The following is a 23,480-nucleotide window of genomic DNA, read 5'->3' as shown; positions in this document are numbered from 1 at the left end:
CCACAAAACCCCATCTCCCGCCCAGGTATTAATACAGACTCTCTTGTACACACGTTTGATAATTTTCTGCAGTGAACAGTGGAACACGCATTGCAAAACGTAAAGGTGAAATAAAAGAAAATAGCATTTCTCTAATGGTGAAAAAGCGGACAGCCAAAGGCTGTAAATTGCTTTACAAGGTCCCACCAGGCATGATGGGTTGCTGCTGTCTTTTCTCAGAACTTAACTCCTCTTTCCTCTGTGAGCCTATAGGCAAGGAAGCAGGTTTTAAGGCAAATCAGAGACCTTCTGCCACCCTCATTCATGCAAGGGACCCCCTCTCCCCTCAGCTGGACCAGTTAGAAGGAATTTATCCGGCTACTAAGTGCAGGTTCAAGGTCCCTTAATATGTTATTTCTTACCTTGTGATAGGCATTTGTCATGGTTTAACCCTAGCCAGCAACTAGGCACCACGTGGCTGCTCACTCACTCCCCCCCCCCCACCCAGTGGGATGGGGGAGAAAGTTGGGAAAAGAAGTAAAACTCATGGGTTGAGATAAGAACGGTTTAATAGAACAGAAAAGAAGAAACTAATAATGATAATGATAACACTAATAAAATGACAACAGTAGTAAAAGGATTGGAATATACAAATGATGCACAGTGCAATTGCTCACCACCTGCCGACCGATGCCCAGTTAGTCCCCAAGCGGCGATCCCCCCACCCCCACTCCCCCCAGTTCCTATACTAGATGTGACGTCCCATGCTATGGAATATTCCTTTGGCCAGTTTGGGTCAGCTGCCCTGCCTGTGTCCCCTCCCAACTTCTTGTGTCCCTCCAGCTTTCTTGCTGGCTGGGCATGAGAAGCTGAAAAATCCTTGACTTTAGTCTAAACACTCCTTGGCAACAACTGAAAACATCAGTGTGTTATCAACATTCTTTGCATACTGAACTCAAAACATAGCACTGTACCAGCTACTAGGAAGACAATTAACTCTATCCCAGCTGAAACCAGGACAGCATTTTTCTCCACATCCTGAGTATTCAAAGAAAGCTAGGTAAATCCGACTTAAGACCAAAATTCACCTCTGAGCTCAGAGCAAGATTATCACGCTATTAGGATTCATTCTGGGGACCATTACACATACTGAGAAAAAAAGTGGCTATACAAGAGCGGAGTGCTCTCAACCTTCTCATCTCAGTGAACTTCAGCTATGAGAGAAGAATGGCCCAACATTGACAGAGAAGAGACAGTACAATAGAAAGGTGTCCAAACACAAAACTCTGTTCCAAAGTTTCTATGATGGTTTTGTTCAGCCCTGTGGAAAATACGCATATATCTGGGTTTGCTGATTTTATTTTCTTTGACATTTGAAACTTATAACAAATTGGACTCAATTTAATACAAGAATTTCTAAGCACGTACATGTGGCATTTCTTTCCAAGTAATTTTCTTCTCTTATTATCAGAATAACTCATTACGTACGTGACAAAGTCTCTGTGTCAGTACATTCTAAACCTTACAAGAACAGGATTGTACCAGAATTAGGTATTCCGTATCAAATGCATCTTTGACAGACTCAAGTAAATGAGGAACAAAAGTTTAAGGCTGTCTGAAACTAAGTGCAGTTGTCAGCTGCTGTTTTTCAAACAAGCCATGTAGTACTCACATCCTTGGAAAAGCAGTGATACAGAGCCAGAGAAATTAACTGTATCCCAGGGGCTTGAGATTGAACGCTAAAAAAAATAAAAAATAAAAAATTACGTGGTTCTTCCTATATAGAGATTCAAGAAGGTAGTGGAAAAAAAATTATTAAATGCTTGTTTGGGGAAATTTTTTGAACCAGAAAATTGCGTAGAAGATAGCTCAAAACAGTGAAAATTATTAGCATAATAAAACTAAAAACGTGCATATGGTACAGTCAGTTAACAATAAAATTTCATAATTGCACCACCATAGTTACTCTTAGCAAATACCAGCTCTAGACTCAACAAAAGAGCTCTTCCTTCTCCCACTGACTCGAACATAGCTACACACATGAATTTATCTAGTTATCTATCCTAAGTTTGTATAATTTTGGAAAAAAAAAAAGGGAACCCAACACACACACACACACAGAAACCCACCCTCCATCTGCAAGGTCAGATCAGAGAGCCAAAGGGTGCCCCACACAACAGAGCATCTCTGCCCCCATGCTCCCCCTGGCTGCCCCAGAGCCAGCTCCGCTTCCCAGCCCTGCTGTGCTCTGTGGCAGCATGCCAGCCTTGAGCAAGTATTGAACAGGACCTGAGTATTCAGTATCTTTTGGTTTCAGCTCATCTATAAAATGATGACAAAAAGCAGACTTTTTGTTGGGGGGAATTTTCAGCTGGATCAGGCCTATAACGTAGTACTGCAAAAAAGCCAAGCAACCGGAGGGGGGGGGGGCAGGGGGGGGGGACATGACAACCCAACAAAAAAAAAAACCAACAAAAAAACCCCAAACACCACACCAACCCAGCCACTATGTATTCAGTAAGAGTACTACATCTATATGCCATCGCTTCTGAGAGGAGTGCAGGCAGAGGAGATCATCATCCGTGTTGGGCTGCAGGTTTCTCTCTGTTCTGAGCACCTCACCACATGCAACGTGTGCATGAAAAGGCATGGTGTGAAATGGAAAACCCTGCATAACAACATAGTGGCTTGGTTGATACAGCTTAACAATTGGCCATGAAAACAAACAAACAAAAAGACAGGACTGTACTTGAGAAATACCTGTTTGCTAACTTAATTCTTATCATACAGTCAGATCAGTCAACTGCAAACACAGTTACAGATATCTGTAATAAAATATTAATAGCTCTTGTATACTGCTTCCACAAGGTAATGTAGTGAAAAATGAATGTTGCTAACACACTTCCACATTTTCTCTTCTGTTACGGCTGAAAGCTTACACTGGAGAAAGCCAGTTTACTGCAGCATTATTCCTTTTTTCTTCCAGGAGGTATTTTTCCTTTAAACCTTAGAGAATAATTAAAATTCCTCACACAGGACAATGGTAAATAAGATTAGGGCATGCATTTCAAATGTAGCATACTAATGGCATTTTTGGACCTCATAATAAATCATCTCTATTCTCTGCAAGCAGTAGAGAAAATGGATAAAATATCTGAAATATACATCCCAATATATGAGTCCCATAACTTCACTCTTATCTTTCCATGTCTCTGACTTGCCCAGACATCTTGGCATTGTAGACAGAATATTAGCTTTTTTTATACATCACACAACAACCCAATAATCTCATTAACTGCAAATACTGTAGGAATGCAGCAGCCTGCTGATACCCACAAAACCATTTCAGCTTTTGCCAGGGCCAGTTGTCAGCAATAAGCAGCCAAACATACATTGCTCTATCTGATTCACTTTATCATTTCATTTTACAGCTTCTGTTTAGCACTGAGCTGATAGAAGAGAAATGTTTTAACATTCAATATGAGGACTGCTTATGTCAATACACTGAAGCTGCTTTGGTTTTGTACCTAACCTTTGGATGATCTCATCTCTTCCATAGGTTTCTGACATTTATGTTTGTTCTGAGTAGCTGCAGTTTACCCTACTGCAAACAGTAGGATCATGACTGGATATTTCCCTTATCTGATAGGTTTTCTCTCAGCTTGCTTTTCTTTTTCCTTCCATATAACATCAGCAGAAACCATTGCAGTGTTTTCCACCTCCCCTGGGCTATATCACACTGTATCTATTGAGACAACTACAAACCTTGTTTCCTGGTTTGGGGCAAATCCATTTCTCCTGATTCAACTTTGAGTTCAGGTAAATCTCAGCCCTCTGTTAAACCCTGGGAGGGTGAAATGGCCATGTGTATGCTATGCCTGATAAACCCTGTCCTAGTTTGCAAGAAATCCTGCTGGTTTTGCACATTAGACATTTCTTAATATTTCTTTCCTCTAGGAAATCATTTTGGCTAAACAAGGATAACAAATTAGTTTGTCTTCTAGTTTTCACAACTAGTAGAAATGAAAAGAGGAATAAAAGATTAAGGAATATGGAGTGTGGGTGCTTTTATTTTCAGGAAATTTCATAGATAAAAGAGAATTTTTTTCTTCCAACAGACATTCTCCAAATCCCCTTTAAGTTCAATTTTCTGCTGTACTTCCCAGATAAGCATTCAGTACTTCTTGGTTTTAGCTCATGCAATCAATATAAATCAGAAAATTGTTACCCTCTGAATGCTAACTAACACATTTTCTCTTTTCTCTTCAATAACTTCAGGCTAGAGCAGGTACTCCTCACGCGGGTTGCTGTTTGCGGTCTTCAAAGATGAAATCTTTATCATGGACTTTTGTTACTTTACAATCTTTACTATTGACTTTCAAGTTCCTGTGACAATGGAAAGGCTGTCACTTTGAGGCCAGCCTTCAAAAAACTTCAGCTTATTTACAGCAGCATGAGCTGAGCGTGCCAGCTGACTCGTGCCTTATTCCTGTGTCTGTGGGAAGGCTCCTTTTCTGCACCAGATGCACCACCAGCATCACACCAGCCATCACAGCCTGAGGGCAAGCGCAGACCCCCATGGGGTTGGCATTAGTGCTCGCTCAGCTCCCTAAACCTACTGCCAAGTAGGCAGCTGGAAGCTGTGAAGTTTAGTCAGAAATTTTGATGGAAAATGCCAAAAAGATAACTAAAAGCTGCCGAGGCTTTTCTTACATCAAGGACTCAGAAGTTCCACTTACAGAAAGCTTAGAAGTGAGATCAGCAATTCAGGGAGCTGGAGAATTTGATTATATGATAGCTCAGTTATTGTGATTGTAATGGCAACTCCACCTGAGGCTACAACCACTTCCCAGGTCAACTCAGCTGTTCAGGATGTATCTGGTCTGGAGGATCTTGTTTAGAAATAGCTGTTAACTCTTTTGGGGAAGATTTCCACGGCAAGCCAGCAAAATCAGTGATACAACAATATTAACAAATCTCACTCACACAAAAATCCAGTTAAATGGAGAAATAAATGCACACTCATTTCCCAAAGTACAGCACACGTGAAGTCCTCCCCTAATGGATGAGCACCAAAGTGGGTGCCTGAATCATTCCAATGACTTTCTAGCAGAAAGTATCATTGTATGCAGGACTTGGTCACCATTTTCAGTTCAGCACTTGGAAAAAAGCAGTAACCTGCTTTGAAGGGGAGTCAATCCATTAATTAATAATGGGAGACAAATTAAAATACGGTAGCATTAAAACAGTATGAGAAGGAAGGTGTGACTGAGGTACTGTTCACCTAGACACAGGCAGCTCCCACACAAGCACAGAATTACAAACAGGCTAAGGTGACAGCCACACAAGTACACCCTTACCCCACTGCCCAGGGCACTGCACCTCTGGGGGTGTCCCCACAACACTGTGCCTCCAGTGGTGCTCACAAGCTATTTCAGATTCAGCAAACCCCATACACTCCTCCTGCAGCAATTCAGCATTTTTTTGGACCCCAAAACGACTTGACATTACTCTTGAAGCTATCCAGCTCTCCAGAAGCTCTTAAAAAACAGACACTCCACAAGCACAAAAACCCCTCCAGATTTCCTCAGTCAGCCACAACTTTTCCAGTTTGTGACACAGCCTTACTCATCGTCTAGCTACAGCACGTTTTTACAGCTACAATCCATTTAGCTACAAAATATGGGTCCAAGCCACTTCCAGATTTTTCCCCCCAGAGGAAAACCTTCTCATTTAACCCACTTCTCAGCTTATCCTTCCGACAACATAGCCACACTGCTTATCAGAAGGAGCAGAAAAGACAGGAATGAAGAAAACAGACAGAAATAACTCTTTTTCTTCCAGAAATTTCAAATGCTATCATTCTCTTATTGCTAGGCATCCTGCTCACCTCCTCCTCCATGCAAGTGTGAGCACCAGCAAGGGTACAGGTCTCAGAGGTATTGCACATAGTGCTGCTTTATAGCTGTCGTTTCTGATTAAAAGCTGCAGGTGTACTCCACTCGAGCGAGGCTGGATCTCTCTCCGGGACTGCCGTCAGTCCGCATAAGGCCCCTACATAAAACAAAAAGAAAAAAAAAAATGAAACGCTGCAGCTCTTTGTGTTCATCTGGCTCAGCAATGAACATCTAAATATAAAATGTTTATTGTCACTTAAGGTGAGCTCTGTGTCCCAAGCCAACGAGTTGGCATCCTGCAAAGCCAGGCATATATTTGCAATTGTTGCCATCCAATAGTTTGCATTGTTATGAACTAGATTTAATGGTTACACTCTGTATCTATTACCCATTTAAATTACTCTTCCAGCATGTGAATATTAAACACTGGAAAAGGCAGATGAATGCCTGTACAAAACTACAGTAAGAAAAGAAAGATTCTAACAAAATGTTTAATAGAAACAAGTGGCACCCTGACTCCAGTGATGTTTCACTCCTCTCTGCTGAGCCCAGAACTGGATGACATTGTTCCAAACTTGTTAGCGTAGAATCATAGAATAGTTTGGCTTAGAAGGGGCCTTCAAATGTCATCTAGTCCAACCCGCCCCCCCCCCGCAATGAGCACAGGCATCTTCAACTAGGTCAGGTTGCTCAGAGCCCTGTCCAACCTGACCTTGAAGTTTCCAGGGATGGGGCATCTACCACCTCTCTGGGCAACCTGTGCCAGTGTTTCACTACTCTCACTGTAAAAAATTTCTTCCTTATATCTAGTCTGAATCTACCCTTTTTTAGTGTAAAACCATTACCCCTTGTCCTATTGCAACACTCTCTACTATAAAGTCTGTCCCCAGTATGCCAGTAAAGAAAACATTTCCATCCTTACTATTGTCCTGTTTGAGTCTTGATTTATGAGATCTAAATTTTACACATGAAAGCATTCTTAAGAAAATCATACAAATTAGTCCCTCTGACCTAAATGGCAATAGGAAAATAAATAAATAAATAAATAAAAATCACATCACCAAGCTGCTTTTGATAACTTTTTTCCCCACAAAAACTTTCCTGCAGACCAGGTGTTCTTCCATGTTTATTTTCAAATCTTTCTTCCGTCTTTCAAACTTAAGGGGAAGAGATTCAACATTTTTGAGCATGATTCCAAGTGCCACGAAGAATTATTGCACTGGGGAGAAAGGAGGACTTTCCACTCAAATTTTATTTTCTTAATTTGGTTTTTTGTTGGTTTTTTTTTTAAATCTCATGCCCAGGACATGGACATCTTTCCATAGACTATTTCTAAAGCTGAGTGCTTGGAAAAGTCCTGTCATCAGGACACTGCAGCGGTGTTCAGATCATTCTGCACTGGAGAGTCCAACATCACCAAAAACTTCCTGAGAAATTTTGAAGGAAAAAAAAAAAAATCTCTATTTTGAAGGAAAAAAAAAAAATCTCTATTTTGAAGGAAAAAAAAAAATCTCTATTTTGAAGGAAAAAAAAAATCTCTATTTTGAAGGAGAGAAAAAATCTCTATTTTGAAGGAGAGAAAAAATCTCTATTTTGAAGGGAAAAAAAATCTCTATTTTGAAGGAAAAAAAATCTCTATTTTGAAGGAAAAAAAATCTCTATTTTGAAGGAAAAAAAATCTCTATTTTGAAGGGAAAAAAAATCTCTATTTTGAAGGAAAAAAAAAAATCTCTATTTTGATTTTAAAAGACACCATTGTCAGGAACAATTATCCCTCATTTTTCTCATTCTCTTCTTTTGCTATAGCTTCTGGGAGGGAGCTATCCAGCTGTCATTTCCTCCTTAGCATGACACTGCATTTCTTTGTTGCAGCCAGCTCTAGGAAGTCATTTGGACAGTTAGTGTCCAGCCTGTAGAGGACAAGTCCAAGTCTCCCCACCAAGTGACACTGTAAGGACATCATGCTGCCATGGTCCATCCTCACCATGCAAGGAAGAAAAACAAGCCAAAAACGTTTTACTAGTTCGGGTTCCCCTGAAGACAGGGAAGGGGGCCAAGATTGTGCAAAGTTAATCGTGCCAGGGTGCGTGTACGAGGGGTCCCCGTACACGAGGGTATGACAGTCCCTTGGTACAAGACCTGGGCACAAATGTCCTTCATAGCACTGGGGTGGGAGGGAACAGTCATCATTCAAGCACATCCCTGCGTGGCTCCTTTGGACTGTACCCCTGATCCCTCCTATGTACCTGAACTGCTCGTCTGGATTTCTACAGCAGCTGTTGACACCCTTCCTTGGCCTCCTCCCAGCAGAGCTTCCCTGCTCCTGCAGGGCTGGCTGGCAGAAAGGGCCACAGGACCTCCTGCCATCTTCCAAAGCAACAATCCCCGTAAAATGTAATGGATCCCAGAGGTGTTCAGTGGCAGCAGGAAGAAGCAAACAAAAAAACAAAACAAAAAACCCCAAGAACTTTCTAGCATGAACAACTGAAAAAAGATCCTTTGAATCACCAGATCTTCTCTGCTGCCCATAGTCAGTTCTCCTAAACTCCCCTAAAAAAAAAACACAAACCACAAACCAAACCAAAAGAAAGAGAAAAAAAAAAAAACCCACAAACCACAAAACCAAAACAAAAAAACCCCAGTGAACAAAGATCCTCACATTCAGCCTCCAGTGAATAAGGGCAGGGAATGAATTATGGGATAGCAGATCCTTCACAGACCAAGCCTGCCTGGTCTCTGCTCTCATTTTATTGCGCAGCATCTGCCTGCTGCTCCTGGCCCAGCAGTAGCCACTGCCACGACGCTACCTGTCATCGGAGAAGGGTGGCAGCTTCTCATAGGGCTTAGAGGCACAGTCTGACACATCATGAAAGTCATTCCCTTTCTTAGTCACTAATTGAAGTTGGTATTGCAATTTTCCTCTCTGACCTTTGGATTCTTGCAGCACGGGCATTACTGTAAAAATCTCCCAGCATTGTAGTCTGACCATTACAGGCTCTTATTTCCCATAACCTGCTCCCAGTGCAGCCCACTGACAATCCTCCCGATGCGGCAAACGCCAGAAACATCTGTGGTAGCAGATTCCCCCCAAGTTAAGGGAGAAGCTGGAGAGTGGATCAGCCTGGTTTGGTGAGAGCCCCTGCTAAATATTGCTAAATGCTTCTCTTCCCTGTCCCTCTGCTCCTGCCCTTGTGGGTGCTGTGGTCCCAAGAAATCTTCAGACAAGGGGTTTCACAAACCCTGGCCCTGGCTACAGCCCAGTCCCAGGGAGCTGCAGGAACACCCCAGATAAATGTGTGTGTGTGTGCACACACCATCCTCAGGCACTGGGACCACCGAGGTCCCCAAACACTGTGGTCCTCCCTCGCAGGTGCTGGGTAAAAGGGTGTTTTAAGGTGATTCCAACCAGTCTTGCACGAAGGAAACAGCCTGGAAAACAGCCTAAACATTTATGTAAACACCATGGAGAAGGGGTGCATGGGTATATACAGAGAGATTTTAATCTTCAGCTTTTCCAAAAGAAATAAGCACCGAAAACAAACAAAACCCACCCCAATTAGATGAGGGGTAAGCTTTCAACACCTCTGATTTGACCACACCACCTAAAAATAACCGACAACCATCACACCCTAGTGATCATCATAAAAAAAATTGTATTGAAGGCCTCCCCAGTACTAAGTTCCAATCAGATAGTTCAGAAACTCAGATTAAAAATAGACAGAACTCCACTTTTTGTTCTGAAACAAGTGCAATCATTTAAACTACTGTTAATAATATGTCATTGCCAGGTAGTTGCCCTCACAAGATATCTGACACCTAATCTATTACCATCTGCTTATATTCAACTAAAAATGAGATGCAACAGCATTTAAAGCTATACAGAGCTCTTTCAGCTGGATAAAAAAGCATGAACACATTTTCTTCACTCCTCTCAGTCTGGCTCATACCTCAAGGTCTGCATAGGTTGCAGAGGGTGATTTTTAAATTCCTACAGTCTTCTCAGAGTTTAAGCTTTAAGTTAACACGAAAAGATAGATTTGAGCTTCCAACACTGCAAGATACCGCTGTAATATGGCATCAACAGTCATGCCATTTTAATCAACAATGTTCCTATTCAGTGAAGCACATTTCTGATCTTCAGCCAAATCATGCAAGAGAAAATTGCATTCATACTCCCTGGTACTGCTGCTTCTCAGTAATCCATTACTGCATTGAAGCAGGTCAAAAAACCTGTCTCAAAGACACTTCTGCTATCAGATCTTCAGAGGAGGGGCAGAAGGGGCAAAAAGCAGCACATCTCCAGCCCACAGTCCCACCAGGGCTCCTTTACTCACAACTAGGGACACTCATGGACCTCAGCAAAAATGGGACAGTGGTGAAACACACTCCCAGAAGGCAAGCCTTCTTGCCTCCCCCAAAAAATGAAGCCAGACCTGCCTAAAGCTGAAAACAAGGCTGTAGAAAACATTATTCTCTGCAAACCGCAGAGAGCCGTGCTCTGCAGAGGGAAAGCTCCCATCTAGCTGCCTGCACAGGCACGTACCTGGGACAGAGAGCAGAAATCACAATTTGGCATCTCAGACAGGGACACAAGAACCCCCTTCCCTGCCTGCTACTGATATTCAGCACGATACCGAGATGATGAAGAGTCAGGCAATGTCCGAGATTCTGATTCATCTCTGATAATCAGAAAGTAGCTTTACCTGCACCCTGGGACCAGCAAGCAGCCAGCTCCTTCAGCACCTAGACATTTTGTTGGCAGTGAAAAGCTTCATAATCTTAAGCCTTTACTTCCAATTCAAATACTTCATTTACAAACAGCAAATAATATTTAAGTGCTGTTAGTACTGGGCAGATAAACATCTAGTATCTTTGGAAGAGAGGCAATCCACAATCTGAAGGAAATGCAGCATGGCTTCTTCTGCCTTTTTATTTATTTTATACTTAATGCATTATTATCATCCTACAATATGTGTACTATTTTGGTTCAGTAATTAGGTTTCTTCTCACAGTTGCATCCAGGAAGACAATCTCTTCTGGAAGTTGTCTTTTCTGTCGGTGAATAATTAAAGGAGTATTTTTGGCAGGACATTTTTCTCTCTTCCATCATCTTGGGTTTTGGTTTGGTTTGGTTCTTTTATGCCTAAGCTCTTGTTTCCAGCTTTTGTATCCACCTGTGTTTGCACTGTGCTTAGTCAACACCAAAGCCCAGACATCACATATTTGCAGTCTTGGCAAGTTTTATGAGTCCTGACAACTGTGTAGCTGAATTTCTCACTAATCTTTCAGCAGGACCATAACCCTCAGAACCTCTAAAAGAACTTTTACCCCTAAATTCTTGTGTGCCATGCGCCCATCGACTGAATAGCACTCCACAAAGCACTGTTAAATCTTTCAATTTCCAGGAAGTACATGCAAATTTTATGCCACATTTGAGATAAGAAAATCAGCTCAGTAGTAGAGACAAAACAGAGAATTGGTCAGATGACAGGAGTGATTTAAGGTTACAGCAGATCACTAACTGCACTCAAGTCAAAATCTCAATGAAAGCAAAGATAAATCTCTTTTTGGACTTATTAGCAAGTGTGTCACCAAAACAAGAGTTCTCAAACCAAATCCCTAAACCTCAAAAGTGTTTTGGGAAAATGTATTTTTCCCCCCCCTCTCAATGTTGCTTCTTTACTTACAGTTGTGTCTCATTTTTTTAGCTTTCCCCTCTACCACAGGATCACAGCCCTAAGAGATGCCAATACCCTGACACAGATTTCCCCAAGAGCTTTGGCATTAGCACCAAATGCCACAATGCCGGTAAAGTCATGAGAGTCAGCAGAACCGATAAGCAGTGGAGATCCCTTAAATTACCTTTTCCTGGCACCCTGAACTGCCTTTCCACACAGAGAATGAACTGGGGCGACAGCTGGGGTCGACAGGTGGCGACTATTCCTGCAACTCCATCCCGACTCTTGCTTGATTTCTGCCTTTGGCTTCCCGAGGGCAGGCAGATGTTCGGCCACTGCCAGGGAAGCAGAGCTTCCTCACGCGTAATGGTGACCTGGGAAGAGAAGCACCACAACCCTCAATGCCCACCCTTCATCCTTGTCTCCCTGAGCGACGGACCTCCCCTCCCACGGCATTCCTGCGAGCAGTCCTGTCCCATTCCCTGCCCACTGCAGACCACCCACCTGCAATTAGCAAGGGCGGGCACCAAATGAACTCCTCCTGGAGCCTTGCACAAGTGCTTCCACTTCAAGAAGCACAAGAAGAAGCGGGAGGGCAAGACGGGTTCCCGCCGAGCCCCCCTCGTCCAAATGCCTGCCGCTGGAGAACGCCCAGCTCAGCCGCTTGCCCTGCGCCTGGCACACTCAGCTCCCAGGACTGCCGGAGCCCTCGGCACTGCAGGTGCCTAGAGGAAACTCCTGGCCCCAGGAGAAGGCCCCACCTTCTTCTCCCATGGGTCAGCACAGCTGGGGAGGGCTGCCAGTCTCCTCCCTTCAGGCAGTGCTGCCTCGGAGGATCGGTCCCCTCGGCTGCCACTGTGCCCTGCTTTGGGGCCCGCCCTTCCCTGAGGCGATGTTTCCTCCGATTGGCTGCATGAGATCGCTCCTCCCATCCAGTGATGGGTCAGGCGGCTCATCAGTCATCTCTGCTTTGCTCTTGCCAGCTGTGATTGGTGGAGCGGGCATGCCCCGCCTCCAACCAACACCCCCCCCCACACACACACCCGGCAGGGAGCCCGGCTTTTTCCCCTCTTGCCACCTCTCCTGCAGGCCTCGAAGCTTGACTGGTGGGTTACCTATCGATCACATGCCTTGCCCCCGCCTCCTCAAATGCGATTGGCTGTCCTGGGCCCACTGACTCCCCAGGGACTGCTGGGTGGAGGTTGCCAGGCAACGAACTCCACCTTTAGGGCTGAGAGCCTCAGCATGGAGCTGTGGGCCCTGAGGAAAGGCTGGGGGTCATCAAAGGCGGGTTTGGACCCGAAAACCGAGGATTTCGGCCCGAAACAGGAGGCTCTGGGCACTACAAAGGATAGGCGCGATGCTACAGCTGACGCTGGGGACCCTGCGAAGGAGGGGAACCTCTTGGTTCCTCTGCCCTTTGCCCCAGGGTGCCGTGTATGGGGCAGGACTCTGGACTCGGGGAGAGGGAAGCTTCCCCTGGGTCACGGGCAAGGCTGTGCCAGCCCAGAGCACGCAGGAGGTTGCCACCTCTGAAGACCGGGACGAAGGAAGACTGGCCAGCTTGGCCCTTGCCGGTGCCCCCGCCACAGCAGGAGCCCCCCTCAGCCTGCTGTTCAACCCAGAAAGGGGCTCCGTTCCCGCTTACATCCTCACCTTTACCAAGGAACACCTTTAGGAAGGACTGGGCAAGGCGGAAGCACGTGCTTCCTTTGAGCGAACTTTGCAGAGCGTTCCGTTTGGGTCACGCGCGTGTGGTGGGACCCGCGGGACAGGGGGCTGAGGCTCACGTGGGCTCGCAGCCGGGCCAGCGTGCACAGCAGCCCAAGGGACAAAACCACGTCTCTGCTGGTGGCCTCCCTGTGTGGAGCTGCCCCTGCCCCCTGCAGATGTGCGGAGGCTCGCTGGGGGTGAGGAACAGCACCAGTGGGGCCTGGGTTAACGGGCAGGGGTCCGATGGGCCAGCCAGATGCTACTCTCCGTCCCTCTGCTCGGCCCCTGTGCCGCTGCTGACCCTTTAAGGTCCCCCCGCCATTCCCCACTCGTCCCCCAGTGCCCCCCTTCCGCCCTCTGCCCACACACCTGTAACCTCCTGTGACCCCCTCGGTTCCCCCCAGTGCCCCCTACTCCCCCCAGTGTGTCACTGGGCAGTGCTGTGGGGGGTCCCAGCGTGATGGGACACCGGGAGGGCGAAGCCTGCTGTGGCGATACGGTCGGGGCTCTCGCGGGCTGTTCCCTGCACCAGCGCGGGCTGGTGCTGGAGGTGGTCGTGCCGCGGTGGGAGGGGTGGCGAGGGGATCCCCATGGGCAGTGGGAGGGCACGCCAAGGCCCCAGGACCCCACGGGGAGACCCCTGCTCTGGGCTCTGTCCTGGCATGACTCCATTGTCCCCAGCCCGGGAAGATCTGAGAGGGGCCCCACAGCTGGCAGCCCCCAGCCTCGGTGTCACCCACACGTTGTCTCACCAGCTGCCAGGGTGCTATTAGGGAAAGAACAGATACACTCCCCTTTCGGTGTCTTTTGATGAGCTTTAATTAACTCCGTGGTGCTGGCTGGGGCCAGGTATTGCGGAGGGATTGCTCTAGTGCCTGCCTCGCTCGGAGGTCCCTGTCGTCCTGCGGTCCCGAGAGATCTGGAACAACACCACAGGCAGCGCCGTGGGGACCTGGTCCCGGCCAGGTGCTCCCCTGGCCACCCCGCTCCAGGGACCCGTTCGCCAGGGATCTTCCCACAAAAAAAGACATCCCAAGCAGCAGTATCTCGGTAAAAGTCCTCTGACCCCTTCCTTCCCCATCTCCTGCCTTACCTCAGCAAAGAAAGCTGTAGCTGTCATCCGCAGTTGAACTGAGCAGGAATTCAGCCACGGCAAGAGGTTCTTCACCAGACAGGGGGAGACGACTCCAGCGTTGAGCAGGACACTGCGCAGGGGTCACAAGCGAGGGACACAGTTACCCAGGAAGGCCACAGGCCGGGCCTCCAAAATTCACTTGCGCTGATGCAGACACTACTCTTCAGCTCCCGACGGCTTCCCGGGCACGCCGGGAGGGTCCCAGCGGCCATTTCCCTGGGCACAGCCCTGCAGGAGTTGGCCAGATGCATCCCTGGGGCTCTTACCTGGTCAGGAGACGCACCCCCTCAGGGTGAGCCACGGGGACTTCCAGGCGAGCCCACACTCCCCAAATCTCGAGCAGCTGCGTCCATTTCTGCGCCATGCATTTGCCCAGCACCAACTTTATAGCTGAAAGGAAAATCCTGGCAAAAGAAACAAAGTGCAAAATAAACAAACCCAATCAAACAAAACAAGTCCAAAGAGCACCACCGCCAGAAACCCCAAGAACTCTCAAATCGCAGCAGGTTCGGGGAAGACTGATCTGCAGCAGAGCTAAATACCCCTGGAATGATGCTTCACAGCCTTCCAGACTGCAGCTAACGACACTGGCATTTTCTTCATGCCCCAGACCCACCGAAGCAGAAGAAAACCCACGCCTCTAGACTGACTCCACGCTAGGTGTCAACCAAGGCCAACACCTCATACCTCTTCCCACCAGCCTTTGGCCAAGAATGACACCAGTGCCCGCAAGAGTCACTGCTCCAGCGGGGGTCCGTTGAGGGAGTGCAATGCTATTGTGCACACAAGGGTATGCAGGAGGCAAGAGGACGGCCATCCGCAGTATGAGCTGCGTAAGACCTTCCTGCCTGGGAGCTGGAGTTGCTCCACGAAGGAACAGAAGTAAAACCAACCGCGACGACCGCTTTCCACATCTAGGAAGTGGGGCAGGCGAAGCCCTCCCTCAGCCCCACAAAGGCACATGCCTTGGCACGGGGAACTGAAGCCAGCCCCTCCATCTGCCCCTTCGGCTCTTTACCTGCACGGCTTCTCCACATGCAGTTGTTTCCAGCTGGTCATGAGCAAAAGCTGCCTCTCCCCACCCAGCATTTCACTGGCCCACCTGAGCAGGCTGGGAAGGAGGTGGGGAAGCAGTCGCCTGAGCTCCTCCGTGCTCCTCAGGGCAAACACCACCTCGGAGATGGCACGGGTGATCTGCAGAGAAACATGACCAAGAACCACCTGTTCAGGGAAGGCCTTTTCCCACCAGCCTGGTTCCCCCGCCTGCCCAGGGTGGGGGGTCACTGTCCGCACTTGTCACTTCTGCGACAGCCTTGTGGCTCAGGAGTACCAAACTGCCCTGGCTCCCCGCACTCCTTGAGGCCGGCCCAGCACAGCGCCCTGCGAATCTCCACGGGCACCCGCAAAGGGCACCTGACTCCCTTGCGCCCAAGCGTGAGTTAGCAAGCAGATGCCGAGCTGCAGAAAGGTGTCTGCCGTTGAACGTACCGTCAGAGTCTCCAGAGCAGTCTGACAGCTGTGCTGCTCACAAGGGGAGGAGTCCGTCCCCAGGCGGTCGTTTCCTGCTCTGTTTAATTTCTCCACTAAGCACCTCAGGATCTGAATCCCAAGGATGCTTCTCCCCAGGCTCCTCCACAGCTCCACCGTGTCACTGCAAGGGAAGAGACGTTCACCCCTGAGCCCGTATCCTTGCGGTCCTGCGGTGCCCTCAAACCTCCTCACCTGCAGTGCGGCTTACAATGCCCCACTCACAGCAGAGACACAAGCACGCAGTCTTGCAACACTCCAGACTGCTTGGGCAGAAAAAAAAGACCTGCTTCTCAACCGGACCCCCCCAGGGCAAGGAAGCTGCAGGGTCCCTGTTTGACTACAGTGGGGAGGTGGGTAGTGCCCGTACCTGTCCATGAGCAGACTCTTCTGGAGGAGACTGCTGATTACAGGCTCCTGGTGAAAGCGGGTGAGGAGAAACACTGCACGGAGCAGGAAGGGCCTGTGGGTGCTCTGCTGCATGTAGCTGTAAAGGGTGTTCAGGATTTTTGGCACCTGAATGGAAGAAGAGGAGAAAGAAGGGCTCCTTTACCCCCTCCTGTGGGGCCCAGGCAGAGTCATTCGGCACATGAGCGATGCCTGCTGCCTCGACACAGAGTCCAGATCCAGCTCGAAACCTCACGCCTTCCACCCTGCCTGACCCTGGCTCACATCTGGAGCCCAGTGTGCTCTTGGCAATCGTGCACCTGCATGCACACACGCACACGCATGCACACGCTCACATGCACAGCCTCGGTCGCTGCATGTGCCCAGGCCCAACCCCATGAGCGGCTGCGTGCCCTGTGTGCACACAGAGGACACGGACCCATTTCACGCTCAGCGCTTGGCTAACTCTCCCCATGTGTCTGTAGCGATGCAAGACCACGACCAAACACGCTCTTTGAGACCCCGCAGATGCCTTGCAGGGCCTCTGCAAGCGCACGTGTCTCCTTCCAGAGGAACCCCGTTCTCCAGGGACGCTTTTCCTTGCCTCTACCCTCCTGAGACTGAGTTAGTCTGCACTGCTTGAGCCACTGGTGGCCCTAGAGCCCAAGCGGAGCGCAGCAGAGCGTGAGCGGAGGAGAACAGGAGCCTTGAAAGGGCAGGCACAGCACGAGGCCAGAGGCTCCCAGGCTACAGATGGGCAGCAACTAGTGGCTAAAGGAAGGGCACCTCACAGGCTGGGTAACACCACAGTCGGGGAAAGCAGTGAGAGCAATGAACAACTATGCAACCTGTGGAAAACCTAGCGTGCCCAGCAAAGCTCAGAGTAGATGGAATTGGGGACCAGTGAAGAAAGAGAAGGGTGAGGTGGGTCCCAGGGCAGGGAGGACTGACAGTGACCCCAGAGGAAGGGGAGGAATGGCAAGGCTGGTGCCTCCCAGTGCCTCACTCATGGGAAGGACCCGGACCAATGGCAGCCTTTGGACAAGAAGTGCCCATAGCCTTGTCACCAGCCGGAGCAGGCGCCAGCAGCGGGTGCTAATGCACGACTCGGACCATCAGGAGCCCCTTGGCTCGGCACACAGGCGGCATTTCTTGAGCCCATGCCAACTGCACAGGGTGCAGTGCAACAGCCAACAGGAGAAAAGACGAAGTCTAATGGAAAAAAAGCTCTCCTTTACCTCCTGGACTATCTCCTCTCTGCATTCCACCAGGAAGATGAACACCCACTTTCTCACTGCTCTTGCACGTGGGGGCATGACATGCAGCAAGCTGTCCAGGATGGCAGTCAGAAAGTCCACAGCCTGTGCTGCAGGGATGCACCTGCAAACAGCCTGGAGAGAAGTCAGGAACAGGAGAGCCCGCATCACAGCTCTGCCCCAGCGATTCGGAAAGGAAAGGCAACTTGACGGGACTGTTAGTTCAGCAGTCATGGAGGGGCCAGTCTCTTGGCCCTCCTGCTGTGCCTACAGTGCTGTTTACATCTGGTGCAGCTAACCGATTTGGAAGTGTCTACCCCCTTGTTGTTTGCTTATATACCAAATTGGTATTCTGACAAGAGCACTCACGCACGCACACGTGTGTGCAAACGCACACATCACGGTGTCTGCTCCAGCGTGCCTTAAAGGACGGTCTTGCCTCAGAGCCTCCTGCTACTTGCTAACAACAGCTGTCCTGGACAGCCCGCTCTGGAGACAGAGACTCTGGAGGGGAGCAGGGAGACGTGCAGGAGCCCAGGAGCTGGGCCCCCACCCCACTGTTTCGGGGCCAGTTACCTTTGTTATTTGGGTACAGGTCTCCGCAAAAGTCTCGGTGTCCGGGCTGTTCAGCTCCTCACAAAGGCACCGGATCTCATCTGCCTGCGGCACCTTCATGCTCTTGGCTGGAACAAACAGCAGGAGAGAAGAGGAGTCACGTCTACAGAAAGCCAACCTCTGCCCCCAGATACCAATAAAGGAGAACCCCCGTGGTGGCAGGGAAGGCCACAGGGAAAGCCAGGGCCCTCCTGAACTTGGGGCAGCGGGATTTCCTGAGCCTGATAAATGGCTGACAAACCCCGGGCTGGAAAGAGCCCTCTTCCTCCTTAAACCTTTTGCTGGGGCTTCAGGGTTTCAGCAGCCTCTGCTCCTAGCAGCTGCGTCCCCTATTCCCACACAGGCCGCCATCGTCTCTGGGAGGCAGGAAACCTCCCTGTGACTTCCTCAGCACAGGCAGACCCTGCTGCCTGAAGAGGAAAGGCTGCAAACTCAACCCTTTGCAGCACGCTCTGGGCCTGCAGCTCAGATCCCTCCTCCCTGCCCAGTTTGCTCTGGGCAGCAAATTGGCTTCCTCTCTTGTGCTCCCCAGGAGATTTCTTCCCTGCCAGGGATGACTTTGGAGACTGCCTGGGTAGCTGCCTGTCTCTCCAGGCTGAAGGCAGGGAGCGAGGGGGAAGGCACCCTCTGAAACGTCGGGGACCTCATCCGAGCGAGTTGTCTGACCACCCTCTGTCTCTCCTGCCTGGACCGTGGAGAGGGACAGACGTGGAGGGGGACAGTCCCCAGCATTGGTGACGACGTCCTGCTCTCAGACAGCAGTGAGGGATGGCCCTGACCACCCAACCTCACGCACGCCCCGGGGAGGTGGGACTCGGCAACACTCTCTCAGGGATCCTTCCTGAGATGGGCAGGGGGGCAGAGGGCTAACAGGGTGGGGGCACAAAACCAGCCCAGCACGTTGCCTCCCCCTTCCCTCCACGGGACCCCGGTGGCGCCAGGCCAGGAAGGGAGGGAGGGAGGATCGGGCTGAGCAAGGCTGGGAAGCGCCTGCTCTCCTCACCTTGCATTTGGAGAAGGTAGCCAAGGCAGACCCATGCCCTCTGGTGGCACGTGTCCAGGCAGTCGCTGGTCAGAGACCCCAGCAGTCCCACCAGGGAGCCGAACTGCTTGTAGGGACATCCTCTCTGCAGGGGACAGCAGCAGGAAAAAGGTTGCAGGCAGTCCCAGCGCCCGCTCGCCTCTACTGCCCAGCCTGCTCCCTGGGCAGCGACCAGGCAGAAGGGCTGCCCCATAATCCCAGGGGCCCCGAAAGCCAGCACCCAGCTGGGCAGGGCTCCTTTCCAGGGCCACGAATGGTGGGAATGGGGCACTAGGGCACGCGGAGGGTCCCTACTCACCGTGAGCTCACATCGCTCCTTGCAAGCGCCCAGCACGTGGGTGCAAACCCGCAGGGCTCTCTCCCGCTCCCATTCTTTGGCTGAGGTGAGCCAGCCCTTCAGGACCTGGGGCAGGGGGCATCTCTCTCGCAACAGGAATCTTTCTCTCCCCGAGATCCCTCTCCCTCTCCCTTCTTCTCTGGCCCCTTCCTGGCGCATCCCCCGCCCCACCAAGCACCGGCCCTGCAGCCTTCACCGCCTCGCGCTATGCAGCCGCCTCTGCCCTGTGTCAGGTCTTGCTTCCCTGCTGGCGTCTCCCTGCTCCGGCCTTCCCCCCAGGGCTGCTCTCGCCCAGCTCAGGGCTGGCTCTTGGCTTTCCCTCCACCAGGGCCCACTTCACTGCCTGTCCTGAGGCTGCAGTGGCCAGGCACTCCTGACCCCCAGCCCCGGCCAGATGCACAGCCCCAGAGCAAGGAGCCAAAGCCCCATTTGTCTGGAGGAAAGGTATCCACCTCCTATCACCCACTAAGGTCTCGATTCTCTGCCCTGGCAACGCTTTCCCTGTTGCCCCGTGGCTACTCACGTGGAACACTTTGCAAAAGCAGGCAGAGGTCGCCTCAGCCTCCAGAAGGGTTTCTATGAGGTGGCCCAGATCTTCCATGCCTCTCCTGTGCAGAAGCTAAAAGCAGCAAAGGAGAGCTGAGGCTATGCATCATGGGGGCTGCCAGGGCGTGCTGAGGTGGGATCCTGACCCAGAGGTGGGCAGGCACTGGCCGGTGGGTACCTCCATGTTCACAGCTGCCCTCACACTCTTCCTTCCCTTTTTCATCTGCTCCTCGGAAGGATGGGACAAAACACTCTGGCAGCACACTGCCAGCAGGTTGCCATTTTCCTTCCTGCTCAGAGGCGGCCTCAGCTTGCTGGCCAGAGGAAGAAGGGAGACAAAACAGAAAGGGGATTTACTAGCCCTCTCCAGGGTGGTTTAAACCACAACTGAGTCCCTCCTAATCGAGGGCCCCAAATCCAACCCCCCCAGCCCATGCCAGCGAGCACTGCCTTCAGCTCCAGCAATTCCTACCTCCTCCCAGGCAGCAGGCAACCCCCCCACCCCCCCCAGGTTAAGGAACCCCTGGGGCTCCCTTCTTCTGGGAGACACCTGGAATGGGGAACACCCTCCCACTCCACAGCCCCAGCAGCTCCTGGCCCCATGCTCAAGCTGGGCTGGGGCACACTGGGAGTGCCCAGAGCCTGGGGAACAGACCTCACCTCAACTCCTCCAGGGCCTGAAACACTCCATACACCAGGGAGTCCCAGGGCTCCCTCTTTATCCAGTCCTGCAAGTCCCAGAGACAAGTGCAGAGTTGGCAGCGGGCAGGGACACGGGACAGCCCTCCCGCCGCCCCGGGGACAGGCTCTGCTGCCAGGCTTGGGCAGACGCTGCCCCATCTCCCCCACGGAACCCCAAAGGCACAAAGGCACTGCAGGAGGGACCCTGCTCCTCAGCCACAGCCACCCAGTACCAGCACCCGAGGGCCCCACCAGCTGCGGACACAGCTCCAGGAGCTCGCGTGAAGCCGAGAGGCCATCATGCCTCTGGGGAAACCAGGCTGACGGCACAGCCCAAAACTCCCCCGTGTGACGGCTCCAGCTACGGACACTCACCAGCAGGGTCCGCATCGCCTCCTGCTTTAAGGAGAGCTCAAAGCTGCCGCAGTCGCCCACAGCCTGGATGGCACAACTGACCTCGGTGATGCTCTGCACCAGGGCGAGCTTGAGCTGCAAGTCCTGAGGCCAAAGAGAGCAAAGCACCCCTTGAACTCTTTGAAGGGCTGAGAGGTGGAAGAGGAGCATGGGCAGGGAGAAGCCACAGAGGGCTTGCATCTGGACACTGAGGACAAACCCCTCCTTGGGAGGTCTTTAGGAAGAGACCGCCCATCTCGGTACACCCCAGCCCCGAGGGGCCGGAGCTGGGGCACCCGGGCATCCCCACCCTACGCGCCCTGTGCTCCTACCCTCTCTTTATCTCTGGAGAGCCTCAGGATGTTGCCCATGATTTCTTTATCCACACAGGTGAGCAGCTGCTCCTTGGGGGCATGCAGCGCAATGCCGCTGTAGGTGCGCATGAGAGCAGCACGAATGGTCCGGGTTCGCTCCATCTTCTGCCGCCGCTGTACCTGTGTCGACAGAGATGCCCTGAGACATCAGCCCCGGGACTCCTGCGGCGGGCTCCTGCGGCAGGCCCTGCCCCGCACCCTCGCCAGCTCTTTGTTTCCCCCAGCACCTCCCAGCAGCTCCCCGAGCTGCGAGTGCTGGGGCTGGGAGTTGTTCCCACCCCGCAGCTTGAGTTCTCTCTCTCGGAGAGGGAGGAGGTGCAGCCAGCATCACACACGCTGCTGGCTGTTATACCACTGACTCGAGAGGCCGGGGAGCTGTCTGGAACCTTTCTGCGGACAGGTACCCGACATAGCCTGTCACGGTCCTGCTCAGAGCCGTGCAGCCTGTGCGGGTCAGTGGCGCAGATGAGCCCGGTCTGCTCACCTCCCCAGGCCAGGCTGCACTGCTCTCTCTGCAGGGCCCTGCCCTGCCCAGAAAGGCTTCCCCACAGCCCCCAGGTGGGGAGCAGAGCCAACGAGACCTCACCAGGCTCCTGCTCCCAGCCCTCAGCTTTGAGGAAGGGGCAGAGTGTCACACTGTGCCCACCCCCTTGTCACCAGCTCCTGCTGAAGTTAAGTCAGGGCAATGTGGCTGCGAGCAAGCAAGCAAGCAAGCAACTGCTGCAGCTGCCCCAGCTGGGTGGCTCTGATCCACCAGGTGCCAAACCCCATCCTCTCCAGAGACCCCTCAGGGGCCCCAAGGCCAGGATGTCCCCTCTGAAACACAGGTCTCGGGTAGCTCTTCCAAGAAGGTTAATCTCAAGGCAGCTGCCACAGGGTGGCTGCTGCAGGTGTAGAAGTGGAAAGAAGGCCAAAAAAGGAAAGCCAACCAGCAAGCCCCTCGTTCCTTTACCTCCCAGCCCGTGGAAGCCTGGCGGGACCAGTCTCTGGTGAAAGCGGCAGAGAACATAGTCACCGTGCCCAAGACCAGGTGGAAGTGGCTCTCGGCAGCGTGGGACACAACAGAAATCATTCCCTGCAACCACGGAGAAACGGGGAGTCGGTTCCAGTCCAGGCATTCAGCCGTGGCCAGCGACCGTGGCCGGGCAGGACGTTGCAGCAAGCCGGAAACAGCAGCAACGGGGAAAGGAAGGAGGTCTGGAGCTGGGCCAGGAGCAGCCCTCCCTCTCCCCCAGGAAAATCCAGGGGCTGCTCAGGACAGGAGCATCACCTCACCTTGGCCTCAGACAGCTCCACAGGGTTTGTCTCCTGGAGGAACCTCAGCACCTGCCCTTGGACGTGTCTGAGGTCCTGACAAGCTGCCAGCACCGTCCCAAGAGCCTTGTACAGGAAAAGCTGAAAGAGAAGAAGCCGAGCCCGAGATGCAGTCATGGCCCGACCCGTCAGGAGAGGGCTGGCCCCAGATGGACCCCACCACCTCCGGGAGCAGGCAGAGCCGGCCACGATGCCAGGCTGTGGCCAGCCGCTGGGGCAGCCCAGGGGAAACGCCTTTTGGGGACGAGGGAAAGGAAAGCAGTGAAATCTGCCTGCGTGGGCAGAGTACCAGCGCCAGCTCCAGCCCCAGTGCCGGGCAGGACACACACCTCCTCCCAGGAGCCGGCAGCAGAGCTGCCCAGCCGCTGGCTCAGCTCCTGGCTCAGGCCTACGGTCCAGGCCTTGTCCTCCACGGGCTCCAGCGACGCTCGCAGAAACTGGTGTGAACGGGAAAGGAAGCGAGTGTTCCCCAGACCTTGGCCAGGGCCCTTTCCACGCTCACGTGTCCCGGGATGCTGCGGGGGAGAGCTGCCGGGAACGGCAGTCTCCTCCCTCACCCCACCCAAGCCTCTTTTCACCAGCTTCCCTCTTCTCCTAACGCCTCAT

General features: G+C 51.6%; 1 protein-coding gene across 1 annotated transcript; it reads right to left on the bottom strand.

The window, feature by feature from the left end:
• Window positions 1-13,102: 13,102 nt before the first annotated feature.
• LOC142028363 (maestro heat-like repeat-containing protein family member 2B) lies at window positions 13,103-23,435 on the bottom strand. The gene is made up of 18 exons (XM_075022254.1): window positions 23,204-23,435; window positions 22,836-22,955; window positions 22,513-22,635; window positions 21,519-21,680; window positions 21,169-21,291; window positions 20,773-20,840; window positions 20,291-20,426; window positions 20,090-20,185; window positions 19,528-19,632; window positions 19,191-19,314; window positions 18,149-18,255; window positions 17,555-17,707; window positions 16,300-16,445; window positions 15,891-16,053; window positions 15,421-15,596; window positions 14,669-14,806; window positions 14,361-14,472; window positions 13,103-14,186 (listed from the first exon to the last, which is right to left on the bottom strand). The coding sequence occupies exons 3-18, from the start codon at window positions 22,630-22,632 to the stop codon at window positions 14,136-14,138; spliced, it is 1,980 nt and encodes a 659-aa protein (XP_074878355.1). The 5' UTR covers window positions 22,633-22,635; window positions 22,836-22,955; window positions 23,204-23,435; the 3' UTR covers window positions 13,103-14,135.
• Window positions 23,436-23,480: the final 45 nt, after the last annotated feature.

Source organism: Buteo buteo, unplaced genomic scaffold (genome assembly GCF_964188355.1).
Source record: "Buteo buteo unplaced genomic scaffold, bButBut1.hap1.1 HAP1_SCAFFOLD_285, whole genome shotgun sequence".
Taxonomy (NCBI): Eukaryota; Metazoa; Chordata; class Aves; order Accipitriformes; family Accipitridae; genus Buteo; species Buteo buteo.
Note: the sequence above shows the minus strand (reverse complement) of the source record. Positions and strands in the feature narration are given on the sequence as shown.

Bases quoted from the DNA above. Each gene is read 5' to 3' on its own strand.
- LOC142028363 (XM_075022254.1), bottom strand. From the start codon at position 22,632: ATGATTTCTGTTGTGTCCCACGCTGCCGAGAGCCACTTCCACCTGGTC. The intron at 20,841-21,168 runs GTGAGTGTCCGT...TGGGACTTGCAG, and splicing joins AGGCGATGCGGACCCTGCTG to GACTGGATAAAGAGGGAGCC. The intron at 15,597-15,890 runs GTACGTTCAACG...GTTTCTCTGCAG, and splicing joins CTGCTCTGGAGACTCTGACG to ATCACCCGTGCCATCTCCGA.